The sequence below is a fragment of the Bos indicus genome, chromosome 13 (genome assembly GCF_029378745.1).
Source record: "Bos indicus isolate NIAB-ARS_2022 breed Sahiwal x Tharparkar chromosome 13, NIAB-ARS_B.indTharparkar_mat_pri_1.0, whole genome shotgun sequence".
In the NCBI taxonomy this organism is placed as follows: domain Eukaryota; kingdom Metazoa; phylum Chordata; class Mammalia; order Artiodactyla; family Bovidae; genus Bos; species Bos indicus.
This window is the reverse complement of record NC_091772.1, coordinates 39,489,660-39,511,472: the sequence shown is the minus strand read 5'-3', so window position 1 is coordinate 39,511,472 and position 21,813 is coordinate 39,489,660. Positions and strand designations below refer to the sequence as shown.

Here is a 21,813-nt window from a genome sequence, read left to right as displayed (position 1 = left end):
GAAATGCAAAAAACCAAAATGGCTGTCTGGGGAGGCCTTACAAATAGGTGTGAAAAGAAGAGAAGTGAAAAGCAAAGGAGAAAAGGAAAGATATAAACATCTGAATGCAGAGTTCCAAAGAATAGCAAGAAGAGATAAGAAAGCCTTCTTCAGTGATCAATGCAAAGAAATAGAGGAAAACAACAGAATGGGAAAGACTAGGGATCTCTTCAAGAAAATCAGAGATACCAAAGGAACATTTCATGCAAAGATGGGCTCGATAAAGGACAGAAACGGTATGGACCTAACAGAAGCAGAAGATATTAAGAAGAGATGGCAAGAGTACACAGAAGAACTGTACAAAAAAGATCTTCATGACCCAGATAATCACGATGGTGTGATCACTGACCTAGAGCCAGACATCCTGGAATGTGAAGTCAAGTGGGCCTTAGAAAGCATCACTACGAACAAAGCTAGTGGAGGTGATGGAATTCCAGTTGAGCTATTTCAAATCCTGAGAGATGATGCTGTGAAAGTGCTGCACTCAATATGCCAGCAAATTTGGAAAACTCAGCAGTGGCCACAGGACTGGAAAAGGTCAGTTTTCATTCCAATCCCAAAGAAAGGCAATGCCAAAGAATGCTCAAACTACCACACAATTGCACTCATCTCACACGCTAGTAAAGTAATGCTCAAAATTCTCCAAGCCAGGATTCAGCAATATGTGAACCATGAACTTCCTGATGTTCAAGCTGGTTTTAGAAAAGGCAGAGGAACCAGACATCAAATTGCCAACAACCGCTGGATCATGGAAAAAGCAAGAGAGTTCCAGAAAACATCTATTTCTGCTTTATTGACTATGCCAAAGCCTTTGACTGTGTGGATCACAATAAACCGTGGAAAATTCTTAAAGAGATGGGAATACCAGACCACCTGATCTGCCTCTTGAGAAATTTGTATGCAGGTCAGGAAGCAACAGTTAGAACTGGACATGGAACAACAGACTGGTTCCAAATAGGAAAAGGAGTACGTCAAGGCTGTATATTGTCACCCTGTTATTTAACTTATATGCAGAGTACATCTGCATATAAGTACATATGAGAAACGCTGGACTGGAAGAAACACAAGCTGGAATCAAGATTGCCGGGAGAAGTATCAATAACCTCAGATATGCAGATGACACCACCCTTATGGCAGAAAGCGAAGAGACACTAAAAAGCCTCTTGATGAAAGTAAAAGTGGAGAGTGAAAAAGTTGGCTTAAAGCTCAACATTCAGAAAATGAAGATCATGGCATCCGGTCCCATCACTTCATGGGAAATAGATGGGGAAACAGTGGAAACAGTGTCAGACTTTATTTTTCTGGGCTCCAATATCACTGCAGATGGTGACTGCAGCCATGAAATTAAAAGACGCTTACTCCTTGGAAGGAAAGTTATGACCAGCCTAGATAGCATATTCAAAAGCAGAGACGTTACTTTGCCAACAAAGGTTCGTCTAGTCAAGGCTATGGTTTTTCCTGTGGTCATGTATGGATGTGAGAGTTGGACTGTGAAGAAGGCTGAGCGCCGAAGAATTGATGGTTTTGAACTGTGGTGTTGGAGAAGACTCTTGAGAGTCCCTTGGACTGCAAGGAGATGCAACCAGTCCATTCTGAAGGAGATCAGCCCTGGGATTTCTTTGGAAGGAATGATGCTAAAGCTGAAACTCCAGTACTTTGGCCACCTCATGCCAAGAGTTGACGCATTAGAAAAGACTCTGATGCTGGGAAGGATTGGGGGCAAGAGGAGAAGGGGATGACAGAGGATGAGATGGCTGGATGGCATCACTGACTCGATGGATGTGAGTCTCAGTGAACTCCGGGAGTTGGTGATGGACAGGGAGGCCTGGCGTGCTGCGATTCATGGGGTCACAAAGAGTCAGACACGACTGAGCAACTGATCTGATCTGATCTGATCTGATGCAAGAAACACAAGCAGTAGCCTTGGCATTAGCCACACAACACCCTTGAGTTAATAAGTTCTTCCTTTGTTGTAACCCACTGCACCTTTGCTCCATGTAGCTTTGTTTCCTGAGGGGGACTGCAGTTCGGAAAGATAAAGGGAAAACAAGTCTTCTGGTTGACCAACCTTTATCGGGAAAGAGTCACAAAATGTTAACAGGCCACAGGGCCAGAAGATAATGTACATAACGTAAGACCCTTATTTATGAAAAGCTATGCAGAAAATGTCCTGGTTCGATAAAGGTAAAACTGATGTAATGTTGAGCTGACTCTGCATGACTTTGTGTCTTTCACTTCTGGAAATGTGTAACTCAGGGTATAAAAGCCCCTTTTGAAAATAAAGCTGCGGATCCCACTTCTCCAGAGCTCTGGTCTCTGTCTTTCTTTCTCTTTCTCTCTCTCTCTCTCTTCCTTTTTCAGGCTGACTCCTTGGAGCACAGAGGCTGAGTTCACTTTTTTGCCCAGGCTTCTAAGACCCAATCGGGAAGGCACCCCACGTCTTCACCCAGGGGAGGTGTCCTGTGTCTTCACCCCACCAAGAGGGCGCCTGTGGCCTCCGTGATCAGAGCAAGTCCCATGTCAGGGGCTTTATTGGCTTTCTGTGTAAACCAAGAAATATCAGCCTCTTTCTCTCTCCCTTATTCTTTCTCTTTATTTTTATTTTGACCCCGGACCACCAGGTCCCAATCCATTAAAAGACCCATGTCATCTCTCTTGCTGATGCCGTCCATCCTGAGGGTACCCTAGGATCCTGCTGGGCCTGGACCCCGACACCAAGGACTGCAGGAAAAACTGATTATGTTGAACTTAACAGTAGGTAGTATTAGGTCCAATAAACTCCTTAGGAATTTTTAAAGGCAATTTGGACTCTATTTTCTCCTTTTACCTGGACTTTAACTACTATGTGAGATTCAGCCCTCTCTGCTTCCTGAGGCTAGGGTGGTGATTACGGACAAGCCGACATTTAGGCTGATGTAGGAGAAGGAAATGGCAACCCACTCCAGTACTCTTGCCTGGAAAATTCCATGGATGGAGGATCCTGGTAGGCTATAATCCATGGGGTTGCATAGAGTCGGACACGACTGAGCAACTTCACTTAATCACTTAAGCAATGCCTTTGGGGAGGGGGACTTGGGTTCCCCCCTTCCAGCAAGATGAAATGAATATCTCAGCATGAGACAGAATCCAAGAACTGGAGATGAGTCAGGAGCCTGGTGGGTTAGCGTCTGGTCCACGGGACACTTGGGGGGCCCCTCCTGTGCCTCTGCTGGTGGATTTTACACAGTTTTGATTCAAATTGACTAAATGGTTTGTGAACTAAGACAGCTACGTTGACAAAGCTCAACTCTCAGGACTGAGAATCGTGGCCATCTGTGTCAACATGACTTGACTAGTTCTTCCAGGAAGTTATTGTAAACCAATAAATAAATCTGCTGTTCACGGCAGGATATTCCTACAAAACAATCTGTCCTGGCACACTAGTTTGCTCACCTGGGAAAACAGCTTTGCTGATCAATGGTTTACTCTCGAAGACTCCCTTTAAGACTCTTGACATGCTGAATCCACCCACCCTGAACTGTATTATGTACTAAGTGACCACAAACTTTGCTGAAACCCAGCCAATTCTCGGCCTGAAAAAGCACAACTTAAAGAGCCTGGGCATGGACCTCTAAACCCTGTAAAGACACCTCCTAACCCTCTTTGCCTAGACACTGACAGGCCCAGGCCCTGGCCATGTCTTCTTTTGACAGTCACTTGAATGAACTTGGCTTTGCTTTACCAATAAGCTTTTGTGATGAAAGTTTTGGAGCCCAGAACTGACACAGGAAATCAGGTTTGAAACAGGAAGCATCTAAATGTGAGTTACTCTATATCTACAACCCACCAGGGTGGGGTAATCAGTAAATATATAGTCAGTTTTCCTCCAAAACATGAAGGCTTCTATTTCATTCCCTTTTTGAGGAAAAGACCTGGTATTTGAACACCTGCTTGTGACACAGTGCAAATGCACGATTTACCTCTGTGTCCCTCTGATTTTACATTTTCTGCATTTCCCAAATTTTCTACAATGAGTTTGCATTATTTGGAGGGTGAGTGAGAGGAAGCAAAGCAAACACCATAAAAAGAAAAGTAATTCCCTCGTGTATATTAGAAACAATTGTCAGGTCTTAATTTAAAACACACACTCAAGAGTATATAAAATACCCACTGAGAAGCTCATCTCATTAACCTAGCAAGGTCCCCCACTGGCATCAACAGGCATGTAGAAAAGTGGTCCAGCTTTCATCATGCTGCCTGGGTTCTCTCTTAAGAGGCCTCTGGCGGTGTTTGATAAAATATACCAGCAAAAGCATTCAGTCAGTCTAAGGTAAGGCCCAGGGATCTGTGTGTCCTTCTCTTCTTTTAATGAGCACTTAAATGATTCTCAAAATCAAGCCAAGGGTAAAGCACACTCAGATGCTGAGCCCAGCTTCCATCAAACACCATCCAGATGAAAAAGGAGCAGGTGAGCAGTTGACAGGGAAGGTTGCCTCACCTGTCTCATACAGGTGGCATCGCCCCGTGTCTGGGTGCTGAGCCTGTCTGGAAGCACAGACTCACGAAAGCCCCCATCTCCCACCAAAGCCAGGAGGAGCTTGCAGCTGGGCTCAGGCGAGCTCCCCAGCCAGAGCTGGCTCAGGGAGCAGGCTTCCCCTGCCCCTCTCCACAGTCCTGCAGCTCCCCGTGCAGCCCGGCACCGGCACCGGGAGCAAGACACCCGTCAGCAACCCCGATTGAGGCTCCCTTTTACCTTAAAGAAACTTCCTCGCTTGTCCAGACCGCGGGTGCCCATGGTCTGAGCTGACATGGCCCCCCGACGAGGCTCTCCTGCACGCCGGGGACTCCTGAAGGTAGAGACATGTGTGATGGTTAGTCCAGCCTGTAGGAAATTCCTTTCTAAGCCACAGAACACTCACAACAACCCTCCTGCCAAGATCTTTTTCCATCAACAACAAGAGTGCCGTTTTATTTCCCACCAAAGCCCTTCCATCTCCTTTCAGGCTGATTTCCTGCCGCCCATGGCTCAGACTCGGCCCCACCTTCGCCGCCCCCCTCCCGCTCCTCCAGCTGACGGCCCAGGCTCCCGGGGACTGCGGATAGCATAATGATTGCTCTGTGTGTTTGCTTGACCTCACGCTCAAGTCCTAGAGGGACAATGCTAGATGTCACTATAATCTGCTCCAAAGCTCACGGACTTAATGCGGCCGATCACAGAGGCCAGCGGAAGAGTGAGGCCTTGCGTGTCCCAGAAAATCCTGCAGGAATGGGATGAGGTCATTAACAGCTCTGCCAGCCCTCTCCCCCCAGGCAAGGTCAACACAAGGGCACCGGGAAGAAATCCCTCTCTTTTCTCCTAAGAAATCAAAGCTTCGGATGAAATTCTGTGTGCCTACTGACAGAGATTAGTTTGTGTTAAGAAACAGCATGTAAACAGCTCCAGGATAACCCGAGGGGAGGCGGGGTGGACACTGGAACGCAGAGAGGAGTTTAAGGGCATGATCGGGTTCTGAATCATAACTGCAGCTATTTGAGCTTGGAACTGCCCTCACTGGAGCATCAAAACCCAATAATCTTGTCTCCCGGGTCCAACGCCTTCCACATCCACTTATAAATAAAACACACATGCACACAGGCAGCTGGCCCCGCCCCGGCCAGTGCGTGCTGAGGAAGCATCTCTGATCCGGTCTAGTGCACCAGGGACGATAATCAAACTGCCCTCTGGCTCTCAGAGGTAGCTGACCCTAACCTCGACCAGCCCGGTAGAAGGACTGTAAAGGAAACATTAAATGAAAACGTGTCCGGGGGATCTTAGAGGGTTCAGCGGCAGGGGTGGGGTGGGAAGGCCCCAAAGACACATGAGCTGCTGCCAGTTTGCTGAGGCTCTTTCATCATGAACTTGGGGGGACAGAGGCAGCAGCAGCCCACAAACATGTCAACAAACGGAAGAGTAGTAGAGAATTGCTCGCTTTAGGAAGCGATGACCTCTGGAGACAGGCACGTTTCCGCCCTAAGACCTGCCACTCCTTCACATCCGCAGGGGGCTGCAATGACCGGTGGTTTCCATCTCAGAAAATGAGAACACAACATGGACCCGTCCTTCCTTCTGGAGCTGTCACCTATTTCAGTTATGTCTCTGTGGCTCCGTCCCTTTAAAGGTTCAGAGCTGTCTTCCCTCCGATTCTTTCCACTCGGAATCCCAATGGGATGAAGGTCAACCTTCCAAAAGCCTCCTGAGAAGACTGGTGAGTTTTCCATAGCAATTCTGTTGACTCTGAGATTCACGTTCACAGGCTCAGCTGCTGCACGGAGCCCCAGTTCCAGGCCCTTTGAAGTTCATCACTTAATTAGCAAAGTCCAGGGGCTGGAGTGCTCCCAAAAGGAAAACACAGTGCTGTCTTCAGAGCACGGAGCAGAACCACAACCACAGTGGAACCTTGAGGGGCAAATGATTAACTGTTTCAACCAAGAAGCACACAAATTAAAAAGTACACTTGAATCCAAGCCTAGTGCCTGTAATTCTTTTCCTTCCAGATGCTTTCTCGGCAAGAAATTTGACATTGCACAGCAGTGAAGGAATGGCACGTTGAGAGCCAAGACTTCATTCCTCATCCAGACCTAAGTCTCTTTGTTCTGTTCAGAAGTTTTCCGTATACAAACCCTTTCTGATGAGCCAGGACAGGCAGGGGATACTGCCTATAACCACTGAGAAGTCTGGATTCCTCAAGTTTACTAGCTTACTTAGCTTCCTGAAAACTGAACGTGAACACGTCTACCTCAAGTGGTTCTCAAGGAAACGACCAGCCTGGATTCTGTGTGGAATTGGCAGATGCATCACATTTCTTCCAAAGGATGCAGATTCCATCTCTGCTTCTTCAAAAGGCTATGAGAGCAGGTGACAAAGACAGGCTGCCAAGGGCCACAGCAGGTCCTTTGCAGAGAATGAAATCCACATTATTCGAATTCTTAAATAAAGCTCTCATGGGTCGGGAAGAAGTTTGGGTGTCAGGTCTTTCCTATTGGAGCAGTAGTTTCCTTCCCAAACCATAGCCTCTGACACCCCAACTCAACATGGACAGAAATCTAATACAATTGATAAGGAGACTTTCTTTCCACTTGTGGTTCTCACCTGATCCCTCACCTACCCTGGAGTTACACCAACAATCTCATCCTAAAACCACCCCAGTACACAAACAGACTGAACCAACAAACAGAAAAGGAACGGTAGTTAGAGAGGCTGTCAGATTCCTCCAGACTTACACGGTGGAAGCTTGCTCCTTTCCTGGTTTCCCTGAACAGTGGAGCAGAGTCTCCAAAAAGGAGCCCAGAGTGTCCAGTGGATCTTTCCAGATGCTAGCTGAACGCCAGCAAAAAAGAGAGAGAGAGAGAGAAACCCGAATGGGACCGAAGGACACTGCGAACACTTTGGAAGGACACGGCCAAGCCCTTTCAGTAACAGCACTGAAAGAATGTAAACAGAGCCGGCGCTGTGGTCCAACTACAGGACAAAGGCAGGAAGCGAGTATTCCCAACTCTTCCCCTATGCCAGGCTCAGCCACTTTGGAGGAAGCCTGGCGATGGCTTCCATGTGGCCCCAAGAGCGAGTGCCGAGGTGAAGTCTGTCCTGGGATTTCAGTGTCCAGGACTCACTGCGCCGTCCGACCGGGCTCCAGGTGGTGTGGACCGTGCTGAGCAGGACCGCTCCCGGCTGGCCTTCCAGCCCCTTCCACTGGGAGCCGCTGAGGACGGCGCTGGGCTACCACCACCTGACCTTGGGCTGCAGGGCTGGCCGACAGGGCTAGAACACCCGGCACTTGGGCTCCAGTTCACCAAGCCACGGAGCCAAGTCACTGGCAAGTTTCCAGCTGTTGCTTAAAATTCCAGCTTGCCAGATCTTGGCAAGAGAGGCTGCATCTGAGACGGACCCCAGCCACCCCCTCCCCCCACCCTGATTTATTTAGCCAGCCTCTACCATTCTATTCTGTTCGCTTCAGGTACAAGTTTGAACCCCAAAAGCGGCAGCAGTAATACAGACTCTGGAGACCTCCACTCACAAGTCTGGTTTAAAAGACTCAGCTTCTTGGAGTCATGGGTTTCTCATCTCCTGCTGCTGTGCAAGTCGGCTCTGAAAGCTTTCTAATCACTCCTGTCTTCCTTCTTCCTTCTAACAGCTGAATGAAGCGAGGCAAAGTGGACTTCGGCTCTTGGTAAACAAGCTCTCATTATTATAATCATTTTACAGCCAAACGAACTGAAGTAGAAGAAAGTGACTCACCCCCCGGGGGACCTGTCAGGTCGAGGCCAGTCCTGGGACAGGCATGTCACCTTTCTGCCTGGTTCCTTGCTTGAGTGGCTCCAATGACGGCAGGTCCTCCCTCTTGTGAATATTTTTTGTCTTTACTAAGAGGTAAGAGCCAGTGGGGCGGGTCTGCGTCTGAGTCCAGGGAAGGTCTCTGAATATTTCCATAATTATCTTTGTATGACCAAGGATTTTACAAGTTGGATAGAAAAATCTCTATTCCAGCCCCTGGCTGGACGATTCAAGTTATTTAAATTTAAAATTCGTTCTTTGAACATCTTGTCTCCCTGCCCAGCACTGATTTTTTTCCTCTTAGTCGTCAAACTCTTTAAAGCATTTTGAAGATCATAAACATCTTTTGTTGAAAAGAGAAACTAATTTACAGGAAGTAAGAAACCAGAAGAGAAGAACTGTATTCCCAGGCTCTTGGTAACTGTTTTTAAAGAGAATTAGAAACAATGCTCTGTGTCTTGACATTCACAAGAGTAACAGAGGAGAATAAAAATAATCTTTCTTCTTTTTTTAGGAAGGTGTTCACAGTGAGACTGTGCATTTCAGCCACTCACAAGGTTGTCCTGTAACCAATTCCAGGGGAGGTCCTTCCTCTTGGAAAACAGCGGGTCTCACCGAGACCCTGCAGAAGCTTTGTTGATGCCTACAAAGCAGGCGTGGATACCTCCACCAAGGGCAGTGAATGTGCCCTGCACACAGGCGGGCAGCTTGGCTGTTACAAACTCCTCCTCCCCACTGATGGGAAACTGCCCCCTCTCCCCCCACCCACTGCCCTCATCTGACCCCTTGGGCCATCCAAGAGTTACTGCCCGCCTCCTTCTCCCTGTCCCTTCTGAGTGACACTCCTCGGGCCTTGGGGCTGCTGCCTGGAATAGGGCTAGGAAGGGAGAGGGGTAGCCCCTAAGGTCATTCTCAGAAGCATGTGTCTTTTAAGCTCCTCACTTGAAAAGTGCCACGTAGTTGGTGGTCACAGACGACACACGTGTGCAATGACCACATGTAAGTGAAGAAGCCCCATAAGCTGCATCGGCCCTGAGCCCAGAGGACACCATGGAAGGAAGTCACACAGGTTTACCGTCTACATGTGAGCACCTGAGTTTAGAGCTCTCCTTCCCGAAGTGCTCTGGCCACAATGGTGCGCGCGCGCGCGTGTGTGTGTGTGTGTGTGCGCGCATGCGTGCGCACGTGTGTCCAGCCGTGTCTGACTCTTTGTGACCCCATGGACTGTGGCCCGCCAGGCTCCTCTATCCGTGGGATTTCCCAGGGGAGAACACTGGAGTGGGTTGCCATTTCCTTCTCCAGGGGATCTTCCTGAGCCAGGGATGGAAACCATGTCTCTTGCACCATCTTCTGCACTAGCAGGCATGTTCTTTACCACTTTGCCACCTAGGAAGCCCCCAAAGGGTCTACGCTGGTGGTTCATTTTAACTGAAGGTTTATAACCTGGCGGCACCTAGATGGAGTCCACACTGAAGATACAATAGATGACGTAACACACTTTTTTTTAACACACTGAGTAAACTGTCTCCAGAGACCCTCAGTCAAGAATTCATGTCCAAGTGGTTTATTAGAGGTGACTTCATGAATCACTGGTCAAGGAGAGGGTGTGACACAGGGGAGAAAGGGCAGCCAGTACAAAGTGCAGCATCAAGCAAGCAGCCAGGGGCGAGTGGACTGCAGCCCTCCAGGGTTGGAAGCCCTAAAGCTGGCGTAGACTGGCCTTGGGTCCCAACTGAGGGGCCAGGGAGCTGGGATATTTGTTCAACTCCCCCCAGGTAACTGTGGGAAGCTGCCCCTAAGGGGCCTTGGGTCACCAGCTGCTCCCATATACCCCTGTTGTGGGTAGAGTGGACTGTCAAAGCCAAAGAGAGCCCTTGGGCAAAGCTGGCAGTTGGAAATCAGGCCAGTGTGCATGGAAACACTCAGTACCCAAAGGAGACGGGAAGGACTGAACAATGTCCCCTACACCTGGTAACTCAAACCAGGACATTTTGCCTAAAGTGTGGGTGTCTTGCTTCTCTGTCACAGCGAGCTGTCATCCTCCTACACTGCTGGTGGGAATAAGCTATAGATATTAATACAATGGAATACTGCTGCTGCTGCTAAGTCACTGCAGTCGCCATAGACAGCAGCCTACCAGGCTCCTCCGTCCCTGGAATTCTCCAGGCAAGAACACTGGAGTGGGTTGCCATTTCCTTCTCCAATGCATGAAAGTGAAAAGTGAAAGTGAAGTCGCTCAGTCGTGTCCGACTCCTAGCGACCCCATGGACTGCAGCCCACCAGGCTCCTCTGTCCATGGGCTTTTCCAGGCAAGAGTACTGGAGTGGGGTGCCATTGCCTGCTCCCAATGGAATACTACTCAGCCACAAAAAAGAATGAAATAATGCCACTTGCAGTAACATGGATGTTGATCATCTTACATCATCAGATCTTCACACTAAGTGAAGTAAGCCAGAGAAAGACAAATATCATATGATATCCTTTATACATAAAATCTAAAATATGATACAATGAACTTATTTATAAAACAAACAGACTCACAAACATAGAAAACAAGCTTATGGTTATCAAAGAGGAAGTGGGGGAGGAATAAATTCACAAATTATCTGTGGGTTGACAATTATACCCTCCTGTATGGAGAAGGCGATGGCACCCCACTCCAGTACTCTTGCCAGGAAAATCCCATGGACTCCCAGCGACCCCATGGACTGCAGCCTACCAGGCTCCTCCGTCCATGGGATTTTCCAGGCAAGAGTACTGGAGTGGGCTGCCATTAAACTGGGGCCAGGGGTCTCGCTATGACAAAGCTACTATTGGAACAGGGCCCTAACCTGTCTGTGGTATTTTTATTGACAAAGAATTTGACCCACATATCCTCATCTCACCTACCTGCTAGGGCATCAGGGGCTCCATCTATATACACAAGGCTCCCCCGCAGCCCAAAGCTACTGTTTTAACCAAGGCTTCATCACGGACTCTGTTCTCAGAGCTCTAGTGCTTCCTTTTCCTTCCTACTCCCTGATTTTGATTATTTTCAATTCCTCTATGTTTCCACTAAGGTGCACAAAAGGAGCGGACAGAAGTCAAATCATTCAGCTGGCAGGCTCGTGTGTGATTTCTGGATCACAGCTCTTTGTTTTCTCTGCTTCCAATTTAGGGGGAACAAAACCAAATCAAAATCAAACCACAAAGTGTTTGTGGGGTCCTATTCCCCTACCTCCCCACTCCCTTTGCTGAACTCAGAAAGATCTGTCTACAAAAAAGTACAGAAAGAAGCACTCCTTTTTGCTCTCTGTCTCTGAAATGCTGTCTTTCCACTCAACATTCCTTTCCCCTGAAGTCCAGGCTCCCCTCTCTTAATGACAGCACCAGGCTTGAATCTCTGTTTCACTCTGCCCATCAATCACTCCCAGTGCTGCAGGGTCTTTCATCCAAACCTCTGTCATCTTCCCCCCCGTCCTCTGTGTGCACTCAGACCTGGACTGCAGCACCCTTAATGGTTTCAGCATCTCGCTGCTGTCTGTGGTCCCCACTGTCTGTCTGCTCCCCTCCATTCTCAGAGGGATTGGTCCTTTCCAGCCTCCCGCTTCCTGTTGCTGTGCTGCACAGGCAGAAACCTGCTTTTAGGAATCTAACGTCCACAGTCCCTGGATGAGTACTCAGGGCCCTTTTCCCATCTGTTTTCAGTAGTGATGTGTGTGCAGACTGGCCCTGTCCCTTCTGGAATGGAGCTCCCACAATACTAGACACTGAGAACATTGCTGATCGGCAGCCCCCTCGTCATGGTGTTTTCACACCTGACATTTGCACACTGTCACCTCCGGTCACACAGCAAACCTGGGCCAGCAAGTTGATGAGTCCAAGGCTGGTAGCCGTGGGCAGGTGAGATACTGAAGGTACATGACTCCCGGCTCCCTGACCACCCAGGTGGGAAAACTCTCAGGTGCTGTCCTGTGCTGTCTCCCAAGGTCCTCGTGAGATGAGGCTCCAGTCGCCCCCAGGGAGCTGGCTTGATCACACAGCCTTTTCCCTCCCCCTCCTCACGACGGGCTCAGAGCTGGTGCAGAGATGTCAGCCGGGGTCTGGGTCGCTGCCTTAGCGACCTCGCTGCCTAAGCTTCAGCTCTCCCTTCTTGCTCAACCTCCTGGTGACAAGTGACCAAAGATTCTCTTTGCTGTGAATTTCCACTGCAGCCATGGGAGATCTGAACTTTGGTTTCCTCTGACCAGTTGTAATAATAATCACCCCAAACTCATGCCTGAGCCTCTCTGACTCTGGACCTTCCCTGCCCTCCTGCTAGGACATTTGGCCACTGCCTGTTTCCGCTCTGTTCAGTGGCTCCTTATTTGTACTCTGTGACATGCTGCAATATGCTGCTTTTATGTATCCAGAGAGGTCATTGCTATAACTTTCAGAGTTATAACTCTGGTGGCATGGACAGAAGCGTTTGTGACACCCACAGTAACGCATTGGGATGTCTCTGAGATATTAAAGTTTGGTCCTTATAAAACCCTTCCTTGCAATCTGCACCTGAATCCTTATCTTAGGGTCTGCTTTTGGGGGCAGCCAAACCAAGACAATCACAGTCACACACACACACACACACACACACACACACACACACACACACACACACACACTTTAATGGCTGCTCCCCCTTCCCTGTGTCCAGCCCCACTTTCCTGAGATCACCTCCCAGACAACAACTTCTACAAGAATCCTTGTCTCAGAGTCTGGTTCCCTATTTCTCCTAGGAATGCTGCTCACTTGGTACTGAATTCACAATTAATGGAAACACCTTTGCCAACATAAAATCCACAAACATATTTTGAATAAAATTTCTCTGACCCTGTAAATAACCACTACTCTTTGTGAGCATAATTTACACTCTCCAGGTAAAAATGGAAACAACAGACCTCTACTGCAAACTGTTGCAAAAATTTGACTTACTTGAAAATGAGTTAAAATGTTACATTACTCAATGCAACAAATGATCAATCTATTTTGAACTGAGGATATAATTTTTCCTACCAGAGAATCTTTTTTTTGGGGGGGGTCCTTCACTTGCAAAATAAATTCAAAGATTAAGAAGCACACTGGATGATAAGTCCTCTCAGGATACCCACATACTGTGGTCCAGCTCTGCTCCCATGTGACCACAATTAGAGCTTTTAAGAAACTCCTCCGATTTTTCTCATCATAATCACTTGCTTGTTTCCCCCACGGTAATGAGCAATTAATCCCACATTATAAATAGGCCCTTGGATCAGTGAGGGGCTTTTATGTTGTAAGTAACAGAAAACCCAATTCTAATTGGCTTAAGAAGAAACAGTCATGTCTCCTTATAGACGGCTGATTAATTGCAAGAGGAATGATAGTAATCAAACAGTGGAAAAACCAGACAATGCCAGGACCAGGTGAGTGAGATGAATACCTCACTGAGGCCAGAGAGATGCCATGTTCCTCCAGGCCCGAGATGAACACAACATCAGTTATAGTGCTTCCCAACAGAAGGCGGGGGATCTGAAACTTGTCATAAGGACCACATATGCTCCACCTAAGGGACAGTCAACAAAAAAACTTGCCTGGATTTTGCAAAAATATTGATGTCATGAAAGACAAGGAAAAACAGGAATCGTTCCAGATTAAAAGAGATTAAAGAGATCCAACGCTCCCAAAACTCACAATACTGGACTCAGAGAAAGAAACATGCTACAGAGGGTCCTGGGCTTACCAGGGGGCTCAGAGGCAGAAGAATCCGGTTGTCAATGCAGGAGACACAGATTTGATCCCTAGGTTGGGAAGATCCCCTGGAGGAGGAAATGGCAACCCATTCCAGTATTCTTGCCTGGGAAATCCCATGGACAGATGATCCTGGCAGGCTACAGTCCATCGGGTCTCAGAGAATCAGACACAACTGAGCATGCATGCACGTGCACACACACACAAACACACACACACACACTTAGGGGGTGTTACTGGGAAAACTGATTAAAATTGGTATCTGTGGCTTAAACTACTATATCATACCTGTAAATCAAAGAGGACATGTCTTACATTTGCTCATTCTAGTTTATTTTCATTTAAAATCTTTTAGGTTAATTTTAAGCTTTTTAAAAGTTAGTTTTGAAAATTGAGACACATTACTAATACTGTAGGAACTGGTGAGGCCTTGTCTTACCACTTTCTTTGTACTGTGACTTCTTTTTGGATGTATTTTGCTAAGTGAAACTTGTTAAAATCTTTTGTTATAGTATGTGTGCTGTGTTCGGTCATGTCTGATTCTTTGTGATCCTATGGTCTGTAGCCCACCAGGCTCCTCTGTCCATGGGATTTTCCAGGCAAGAGTACTTGAGTGGGTTGCCATTTTCTAATTCAGGGGATTTTACTGATTCAAGGATTGAACTTGCATCTCCTGCTTTGGCAGGTGGATCCTTTACCACAGCACCACCTTTGTTAACTAAGACTTTTTCTTAAGAAGACTTCCTCACAATGAAAAAAAAAAAAAAAGATTAAGCTGCAGTCCTGGATGACAGGACTGTGGGGATGTGAGAGAAGGTCCCTGTTCTGAAGAACATTTGGAAAAGCACATGCTCAAGGGGTGTGATGTCCACTGCTCTCACCGGGCCCAGAGAGGATCCAACCGCAGGGGACAAAGTGGAACAAATTGGCAAATCAGCATAAATGGAAAATAAGGGTTCTCTGAACTACTCTTGCAAATTTCTGGAAGTTTGGAAGTATTTCAAAATCAGAACTTAAAAAACAACTGAGCAATGAAAGTGATTAGGTGACCTGGAGGGCCAAGCCAGTGGCTCCATGATTTTAGCAGGGCCCCACTTTCCTGGCTTTCTTCTGTCTCCTGATTCTACCCTTCTGGGGTCAGCACACCTGTCCTCAGAGTGACAGGTGGTGGACTGGCTGGGGGACCTCAGGCTTCACACCCTCTCAGAAGGGGAAGTGAGGGCCTTCTTTCCCGAAACTCTTCCTTCACGTTTGGAAACCCTGCTCCATCACAGAGAATCTAATCAGGCCGCCCTGGCACTTAGGACATGAAGTCCCCTTACCCACCCACTATAGCAGACACCCCAGGTCTCCTCCAGTTTCACGCAAACTTTCATTCCCATTTCCAGCTCCCCCACGAGCCCACCCTCATCTGCCACAACCCTGAATCTCTGCAACAGACCCTCTCTCTAAACCTGCCCCCTTCACCACCTGGCAAACACTTTCTGTTCCTCCAGACTTGATTCTCGAAGCACCTCTTTTGTGTGACCTTCCAGGGTCCCCCAGTGCAGGGCCTCCTCTTTCCTGGGGGTCTCGACCCTCCAACAGCCTCTCGTGACATTATGAGGCCATGTTTCTACTTATTGCCCACAGGCCCTGAGTTTCTGAAGGGCAAAGCTGGGCTATAGTCCAAGGTTCAGAAAGTGCCCACACCCCCACCACACGTGGACCCAGCATCACGCCTGCCCCGCCGACACCACGTGCTTCCTGCCCAGTAGAAACCTGTGGAATGAGTTTCATGAGTGAATCTGTGAAACTGCTTACAGCAGGGCTGGACCTGAAATAATTCACTGAAATAAAATGTTCTCCAGTAAAATACATGTTAATTAGGTTGGGTATTTTACTCTGGGAAGGAAAATTACCCTGTTATTCAAGCCACATGGAACCACTGAGAAAGGCATCATTTAGCCCATACGTGGCAAGTGCATAAGTTCTAATTTCCTGTTTTTCTCCGAGAGGCCGCCGTCCCAGCCTGGGTCGGGCAGTGCTTGATCGCGGCCCAGCCTTGGCTCAAGAGAAAGACTGTCTTCAAAATATGGGGAAAAGGGAATCTCAGAAAAGCCACAAATCACAAATACCACATCATCAAACAGGAGGGACAGCCACGGTCGGCGGCCATTCTGACAGCCTTCACGCCCGGCATTAGGCCACGCCAGACACGTGGACTTGATGGTTTTGCAGCCCCTGCTACCCAGGGGAGGCCCTTTCCTGGGGCACAGAAGTGCATCACAGCTGAAAAAGCAGACCAGCTCATCAGCTAGATGACTTTTTCAGAGCAACTAGGGACTCATCCCTCTGAAAAGTCTAAACAATCCCTGCGCTTCATTCATCCTTCATTTTTAGTCAAATCATGCCTCTTAAAAACCTCCCACCGGAGGACATGGCCACAGTCACCCGCGCATCCGGAGACTGGACACCAAGGAGGACATAGCATCCTTTAGGGGGCCAAGAGCATGTGACCCGAATCTCCCTGTCAGGCGCACCGGACACAGCAAACTGAGGGGAGCTTGCAAAAACCAGCCTGAGCCCCGAGGGAGAAAGTACAGATTTAAATGCAATGCATGGTCCTGGACTGGATCTGAATCTAAAGAATAAAAAAGAAAATGGCTCTAAGTAGCATTCCAGGGTTAACTGGTGAAACCAGAATATGAGCTAGAGGTTGAAGTACTGGATCAACATTAGGTGTCCTGCATTTGACAACTGCACTGTGGTGACATGAGAACGACCTTGTTCTCAAGTACACACTGACGTGTTAAGTAGCACACTGACTCTCAAATCACCTAGAAAAAGAAGTGCAAGTGTGTGTGTGTGTATGTGAGTGTGCATAAGACAGACAGAATGAAAACTGATGTGGGAATATGTTAAAAATGTATTAATCTGGGTAAATAAATGGCATACAAATATTCTTTGTACTACACCTGCAATGTGTATCAAGTTTGAAATCTTTTTAAAATGTGGAAGTGCGTTCCATTGCCTCATTTTGTAAAATAAAATAAATGAGATTCTTAGTGACAGTGGTTTGGAACAGCTCACCATGAAACACTGGAAAACAGTTAATTAAGCAGAGAGGGTGGGAAAGCTTTATTCTATCACTTATACAAAGAGAGAAGGCAATGGCACCCCACTCCAGTACTCTTGCCTGGAAAATCCTGTGGACGGAGGAACCTGGTAGGCTGCAGTCCATGGGGTCGATAAGAGTCGGACACGACTGAGTGACTTCACTTTCACTTTTCACTTTAATGCATTGGAGGAGGAAATGGCAACCCACTCCAGTATTCTTGCCTGGAAAATCCCAGGGACGGGGGAGCCTAGTGGGCTGCCGTCTATGTGGTCACACAGAGTTGGACACGAATGAAGCCACTTAGCAGCAGCAGCAGCAGCATACAAAATAAGTTAGTCTGGCAGTACAATTTGATTGGTGAGTGGTTTTTAAACATTTGACACTTGATATAAAGTTGTATTTGTGGGTGTGTTTTATTATTCATTGTGCAATTTGACTATGCCAAACCTTTTGTGTGGATCACAATAAACTGTGGAAAATTCTGAAAGAGATGGGAATACCAGACTACCTTACCTGCCTCCTGAGAAATCTGTATGCAGGTCAGGAAGAAACAGTTAGAACTGGACATGGAACAACAGACTGGTTCCAAATCCGGAAAGGAGTACATCAAGGCTGTATATTGTCACCCTGCTTAGTTAGGCTTTTGAAAGAAGAATCAGGCGTCATTTGATGTGATTTTCCTTATCTCTAGTGTCCTTGCTTCCTGCTGCTGGAAAAACAATTGGTCTGTCTGCAGGTCAGGAAGCAACAGTTAGAACTGGACATGGAACAACAGACTGGTTCCAAATAGGAAAAGGAGTACGTCAAGGCTGTATATTGTCACCCTGCTTATTTAACTTATATGCAGAGTACATCATGAGAAACGCTGGGCTGGAAGAAGTACAAGCTGGAATCAAGATTGCCAGGAGAAATATCAATAACCTCAGATATGCAGATGACACCACCCTTATGGTAGAAAGTGAAGAGGAACTAAAAAGCCTCTTGATGAAAGTGAAAGAGGAGAGTGAAAAAGTTGGCTTAAAGCTCAACATTCAGAAAACGAAGATCATAGCATCCGGTCCCATCACTTCATGGGAAATAGATTGGGAAACAGTGGAAACAGTGGCTGATGTTATTTTTGGGGGGCTCCAAAATAACTGCAGATGGTGACTGCAGCCATGAAACTGAAAGATGCTTACTCCTTGGGAGGAAAGTTATGACCAACCTGCTGCTGCTAAGTCACTTCAGTCATGTCTGACTCTGTGCGACCCCAGAGACGGCAGCCAACCAGGCTCCCCCGTCCCTGGGGTTCTCCAGGCAAGAACACTGGAGTGGGTTGCCATTTCCTTCTCCATTGCATGAAAGTGAAAAGTGAAAGTGAAGTCGCTCAGTCGTGTCCGACTCTTAGCGACCCCATGGACTGCAGCCTACTAGGCTCCTCCATCTGTGGAATTTTCTAGGCAAGAGTACTGGAGTGGAGTGCCATTGCCTTCTCCAACCTAGACAGCAATTAAAAAGCAGAGACATTACTTTGCCAACAAAGGTCTACCTAGTCAAGGCTATGGTTTTTCCAGTAGTCATGCACGGATGTGGGAGTTGGACTATAAAGAAAGCTGAGCACAGAAGAATTGATGCTTTTGAACTGTGGTGTTGGAGAAGACTCTTGAGAGTCCTTTGGCCTGCAAGGCGATCCAACCAGTCCATCGTAAAGGAGATCAGTCCTGAGTGTTCATTGGAAGGACTGATGTTGAAGCTGAAATTCCAATACTTTGGCCACCTCATGCAAAGAGCTGACTCATTGGAAAAGACCCTGATGCTGAGAAAGACTGAAGGCAGGAGGAGAAGGGGACAACAGAGGATGAGATGGTTCGATGGCATCACTGACTCAATGGACATGAGTTTGGGTAAACTGCAGGAGCTGGTGATGGACAGGCAGGCCTGGCATGCTGCAGTTCATGGGGTCGCAAAGAGTCGGACACGACTGAGTGACTGAATTGAACTGAATATTTAAGTGATGCTAACAGCTTTAAGATGGGACCATACACCTCACTGCCTGCTAGCATTCCTTCCATCACGTCCTCGTCTCCTTTTCAGAAGTTAACAGAATTCTGCTGTGATTGCACAAGTTTATATTCTCACCAACAATGTACAAGATGAAGGGTCTTCAAAAAGCTAAAATTAGAACTACCATATGACCCAGCAGTTCCACTCCTGGATATATATTGCCCCAAATCCTCACTAATTCAAAAATATATATGCACTCCAATGTTAATAGCAGCATTATTTACAATTGCCAAGATATGGAAGCAACCAGTGTGTCTATCAACAGATGAATGGATAAAAAAGATATGATACACACACACACACATAATGGAATATTACTCACTCATTTCAAAAAAGAATGAAAATTTTCCACCTGCACCAACATGGAAAGATGAAGACAGATGAACTTAGAGGGCATTGTGCTTAGTGAAGTAAGTTAGACAGAGAAAGACAAATACTATATGATATTACTTATATGTAGAACCTAAAACATACAACAAACTAGTGAATATAACAAAAAGAAACAGACTCACAGATATAAAGAATAAGGTAGTGGTCACCAAGAAGAAAGCAATGGCACCCCACTCCAGTACTCTTGCCTGGAGAATCCCATGGACGGAGGAACTTGGTAGGCTGCAGTCCATGGGGTCCCTGAGAGTCAGACACGACTGAGCGATTTCACTTTCACTTTTCACTTTTCACTTTCATGCATTGGAGAAGGAAATGGCAACTCACTCCAGTGTTCTTGCCTGAAGAATCCTAGGGACGGGGGAGGCTGGTGGGCTGCTGTCTATAGGGTAGCACAGAGTCGGACATGACTGAAGCGACTTAGCAGCAGCAGCAGCAGTGGTTACCAATGGGGAAAGGGAAGAAGGGAGGGGCAACATAGGGATACAGAGGCACAAACTATTAGGTATAAATAAGCTACAAAGAGAAGGCAATGGCACCCCACTCCAGTACTCTTGCCTGGAAAATCCCATGGACAGAGGAGCCTGGTGGGCTATAGTCCATGGGGTCGCCAAGAGTCGGGCACGACTGAGTGACTTCACTTCCACTTTTCACTTTCATGCATTGGAGAAGGAAATGGCAACCCACTCCACCGTTCTTGCCTGGAGAATCCCAGGGATGGGGGAGCCTGGTGGGCTGCCGTCTATGGGGTCACACAGAGTCGGACATGACTGAAGCGACTTAGCAGCAGCAGCAGCAAGCTACAAAGATACATTGCACAACATGGGAATATAGCCAATATGTCTTAATAACTATAATGGATTAAAATCTTTAAAATAGTGAATCATTATACCGTATACCTGTGACATATAATATTGTATCTCAACTGTACTTCCAAAAACAAAAACAAAATAAAAAAAGAAGTTACAAGAATTCTAAACTTAGTGTTCATCAGTCCCCTATATTTCTTTACATGTCTGCTACATTTATGTGCATGTGTACATTTTGTCATATTTTTTTTAAATACAACTTTTAAAAAGAAAGTTGAATTCAGTTTGTGTAACCCCTGAGGGACCGTCAAGGAATATTACAGTTTCAGGTATTTTAATCTTAGAACCATTGGATGGGCTAATCTCTTAGGCTCTTTAGAGATAGTTACCTAGTGACCATGATTTCACACTTCTCGCAAATAACTTGAACACCATGAAATAGTCCATAAAACATGGATCATACCTACAACAACGTCCTGGAACCAGAAAATACCAGTGAGCAGTAGTGACTTAGAAATCTCTTCCTCACTTTGTCTTCAGTGCCTGCAACCACACCATGTTATTAGATTGAAATTCACCGTGGCTGGAGCATTTATACCACAGAAATAGGCAAGAACTGCAGGCAGGGGTGTTGTAAACACAGCAAAACACTGAAGGCACCCAGATCTAAGGCATCTTGGATGTAAAGCAACAAAGTTTTTCAGCTAACCTTTCAGATATTCAAAAGGGGGGAAAAAAAGGAAAAATGAAGAACTAAACTTTGTTAAAGATTAAGATTTCACAGCCCAGACAGACTAGTATAGAAAATGTCAAAGTGAATTCAGATGATAATTTAAGAAAATACTGTGCAAAACATCTGGATATAATCATCCAAAGTAATTTACAAATTACATTTTGTCCAGTAGAGAACAAGATTATCTCTTTAACAATTCTTGCCCTGAGGAAATACCTCCTCCTATAAAGAAAGATATAAGCATCTGAATGCAGAGTTCCAAAGGATAGCAAGAAGAGATAAGAAAGCCTTCTACAGCAATCAATGCAAAGAAATAGAGAAAAACAACAGAATGGGAAAGACTAGGGATCTCTTCAAGAAAATCAGAGATACCAAAGGAACATTTCATGCAAAGAGGAGCTCGATAAAGGACAGGAATGGTATGGACCTAACAGAAGCAGAAGATATTAACAAGAGATGGCAAGAATACACAGAAGAACTGTACAAAAAAGATCTTCACGACCCAGATAATCACGATGGTGTGATCACTGACCTAGAGCCAGACATCCTGGAATGTGAAGTCAAGTGGGCCTTAGAAAGCATCACTACGAACAAAGCTAGTGGAGGGGATGGAATTCCAGTGGAGCTATTCCAAATCCTGAAAGATGATGCTGTGAAAGTGCTGCACTCA

At 46.7% G+C, this 21,813-nt stretch overlaps 1 protein-coding gene across 17 annotated transcripts in view; it reads right to left on the bottom strand.

Annotated features, from left to right (window-relative positions):
• Positions 1-21,813, bottom strand: part of RIN2 (Ras and Rab interactor 2) — a 208,264-nt gene that overhangs the window by 101,993 nt on the left and 84,458 nt on the right. For 13 of the 17 annotated variants that reach the window (XM_070802118.1, XM_070802117.1, XM_070802114.1 and 10 more), the window contains one exon: positions 4,772-4,865. In XM_070802118.1, the coding sequence (XP_070658219.1) occupies positions 4,772-4,828 (57 nt within the window). In that variant the 5' untranslated portion in view covers positions 4,829-4,865. Of the gene's footprint in view, positions 1-4,771; positions 4,866-7,278; positions 7,566-8,072; positions 8,243-8,293; positions 8,555-21,813 lie in introns of those variants that run through there. The other 4 variants (XM_070802120.1, XM_070802127.1, XM_070802121.1 and 1 more) reach the window with 4 other exon arrangements.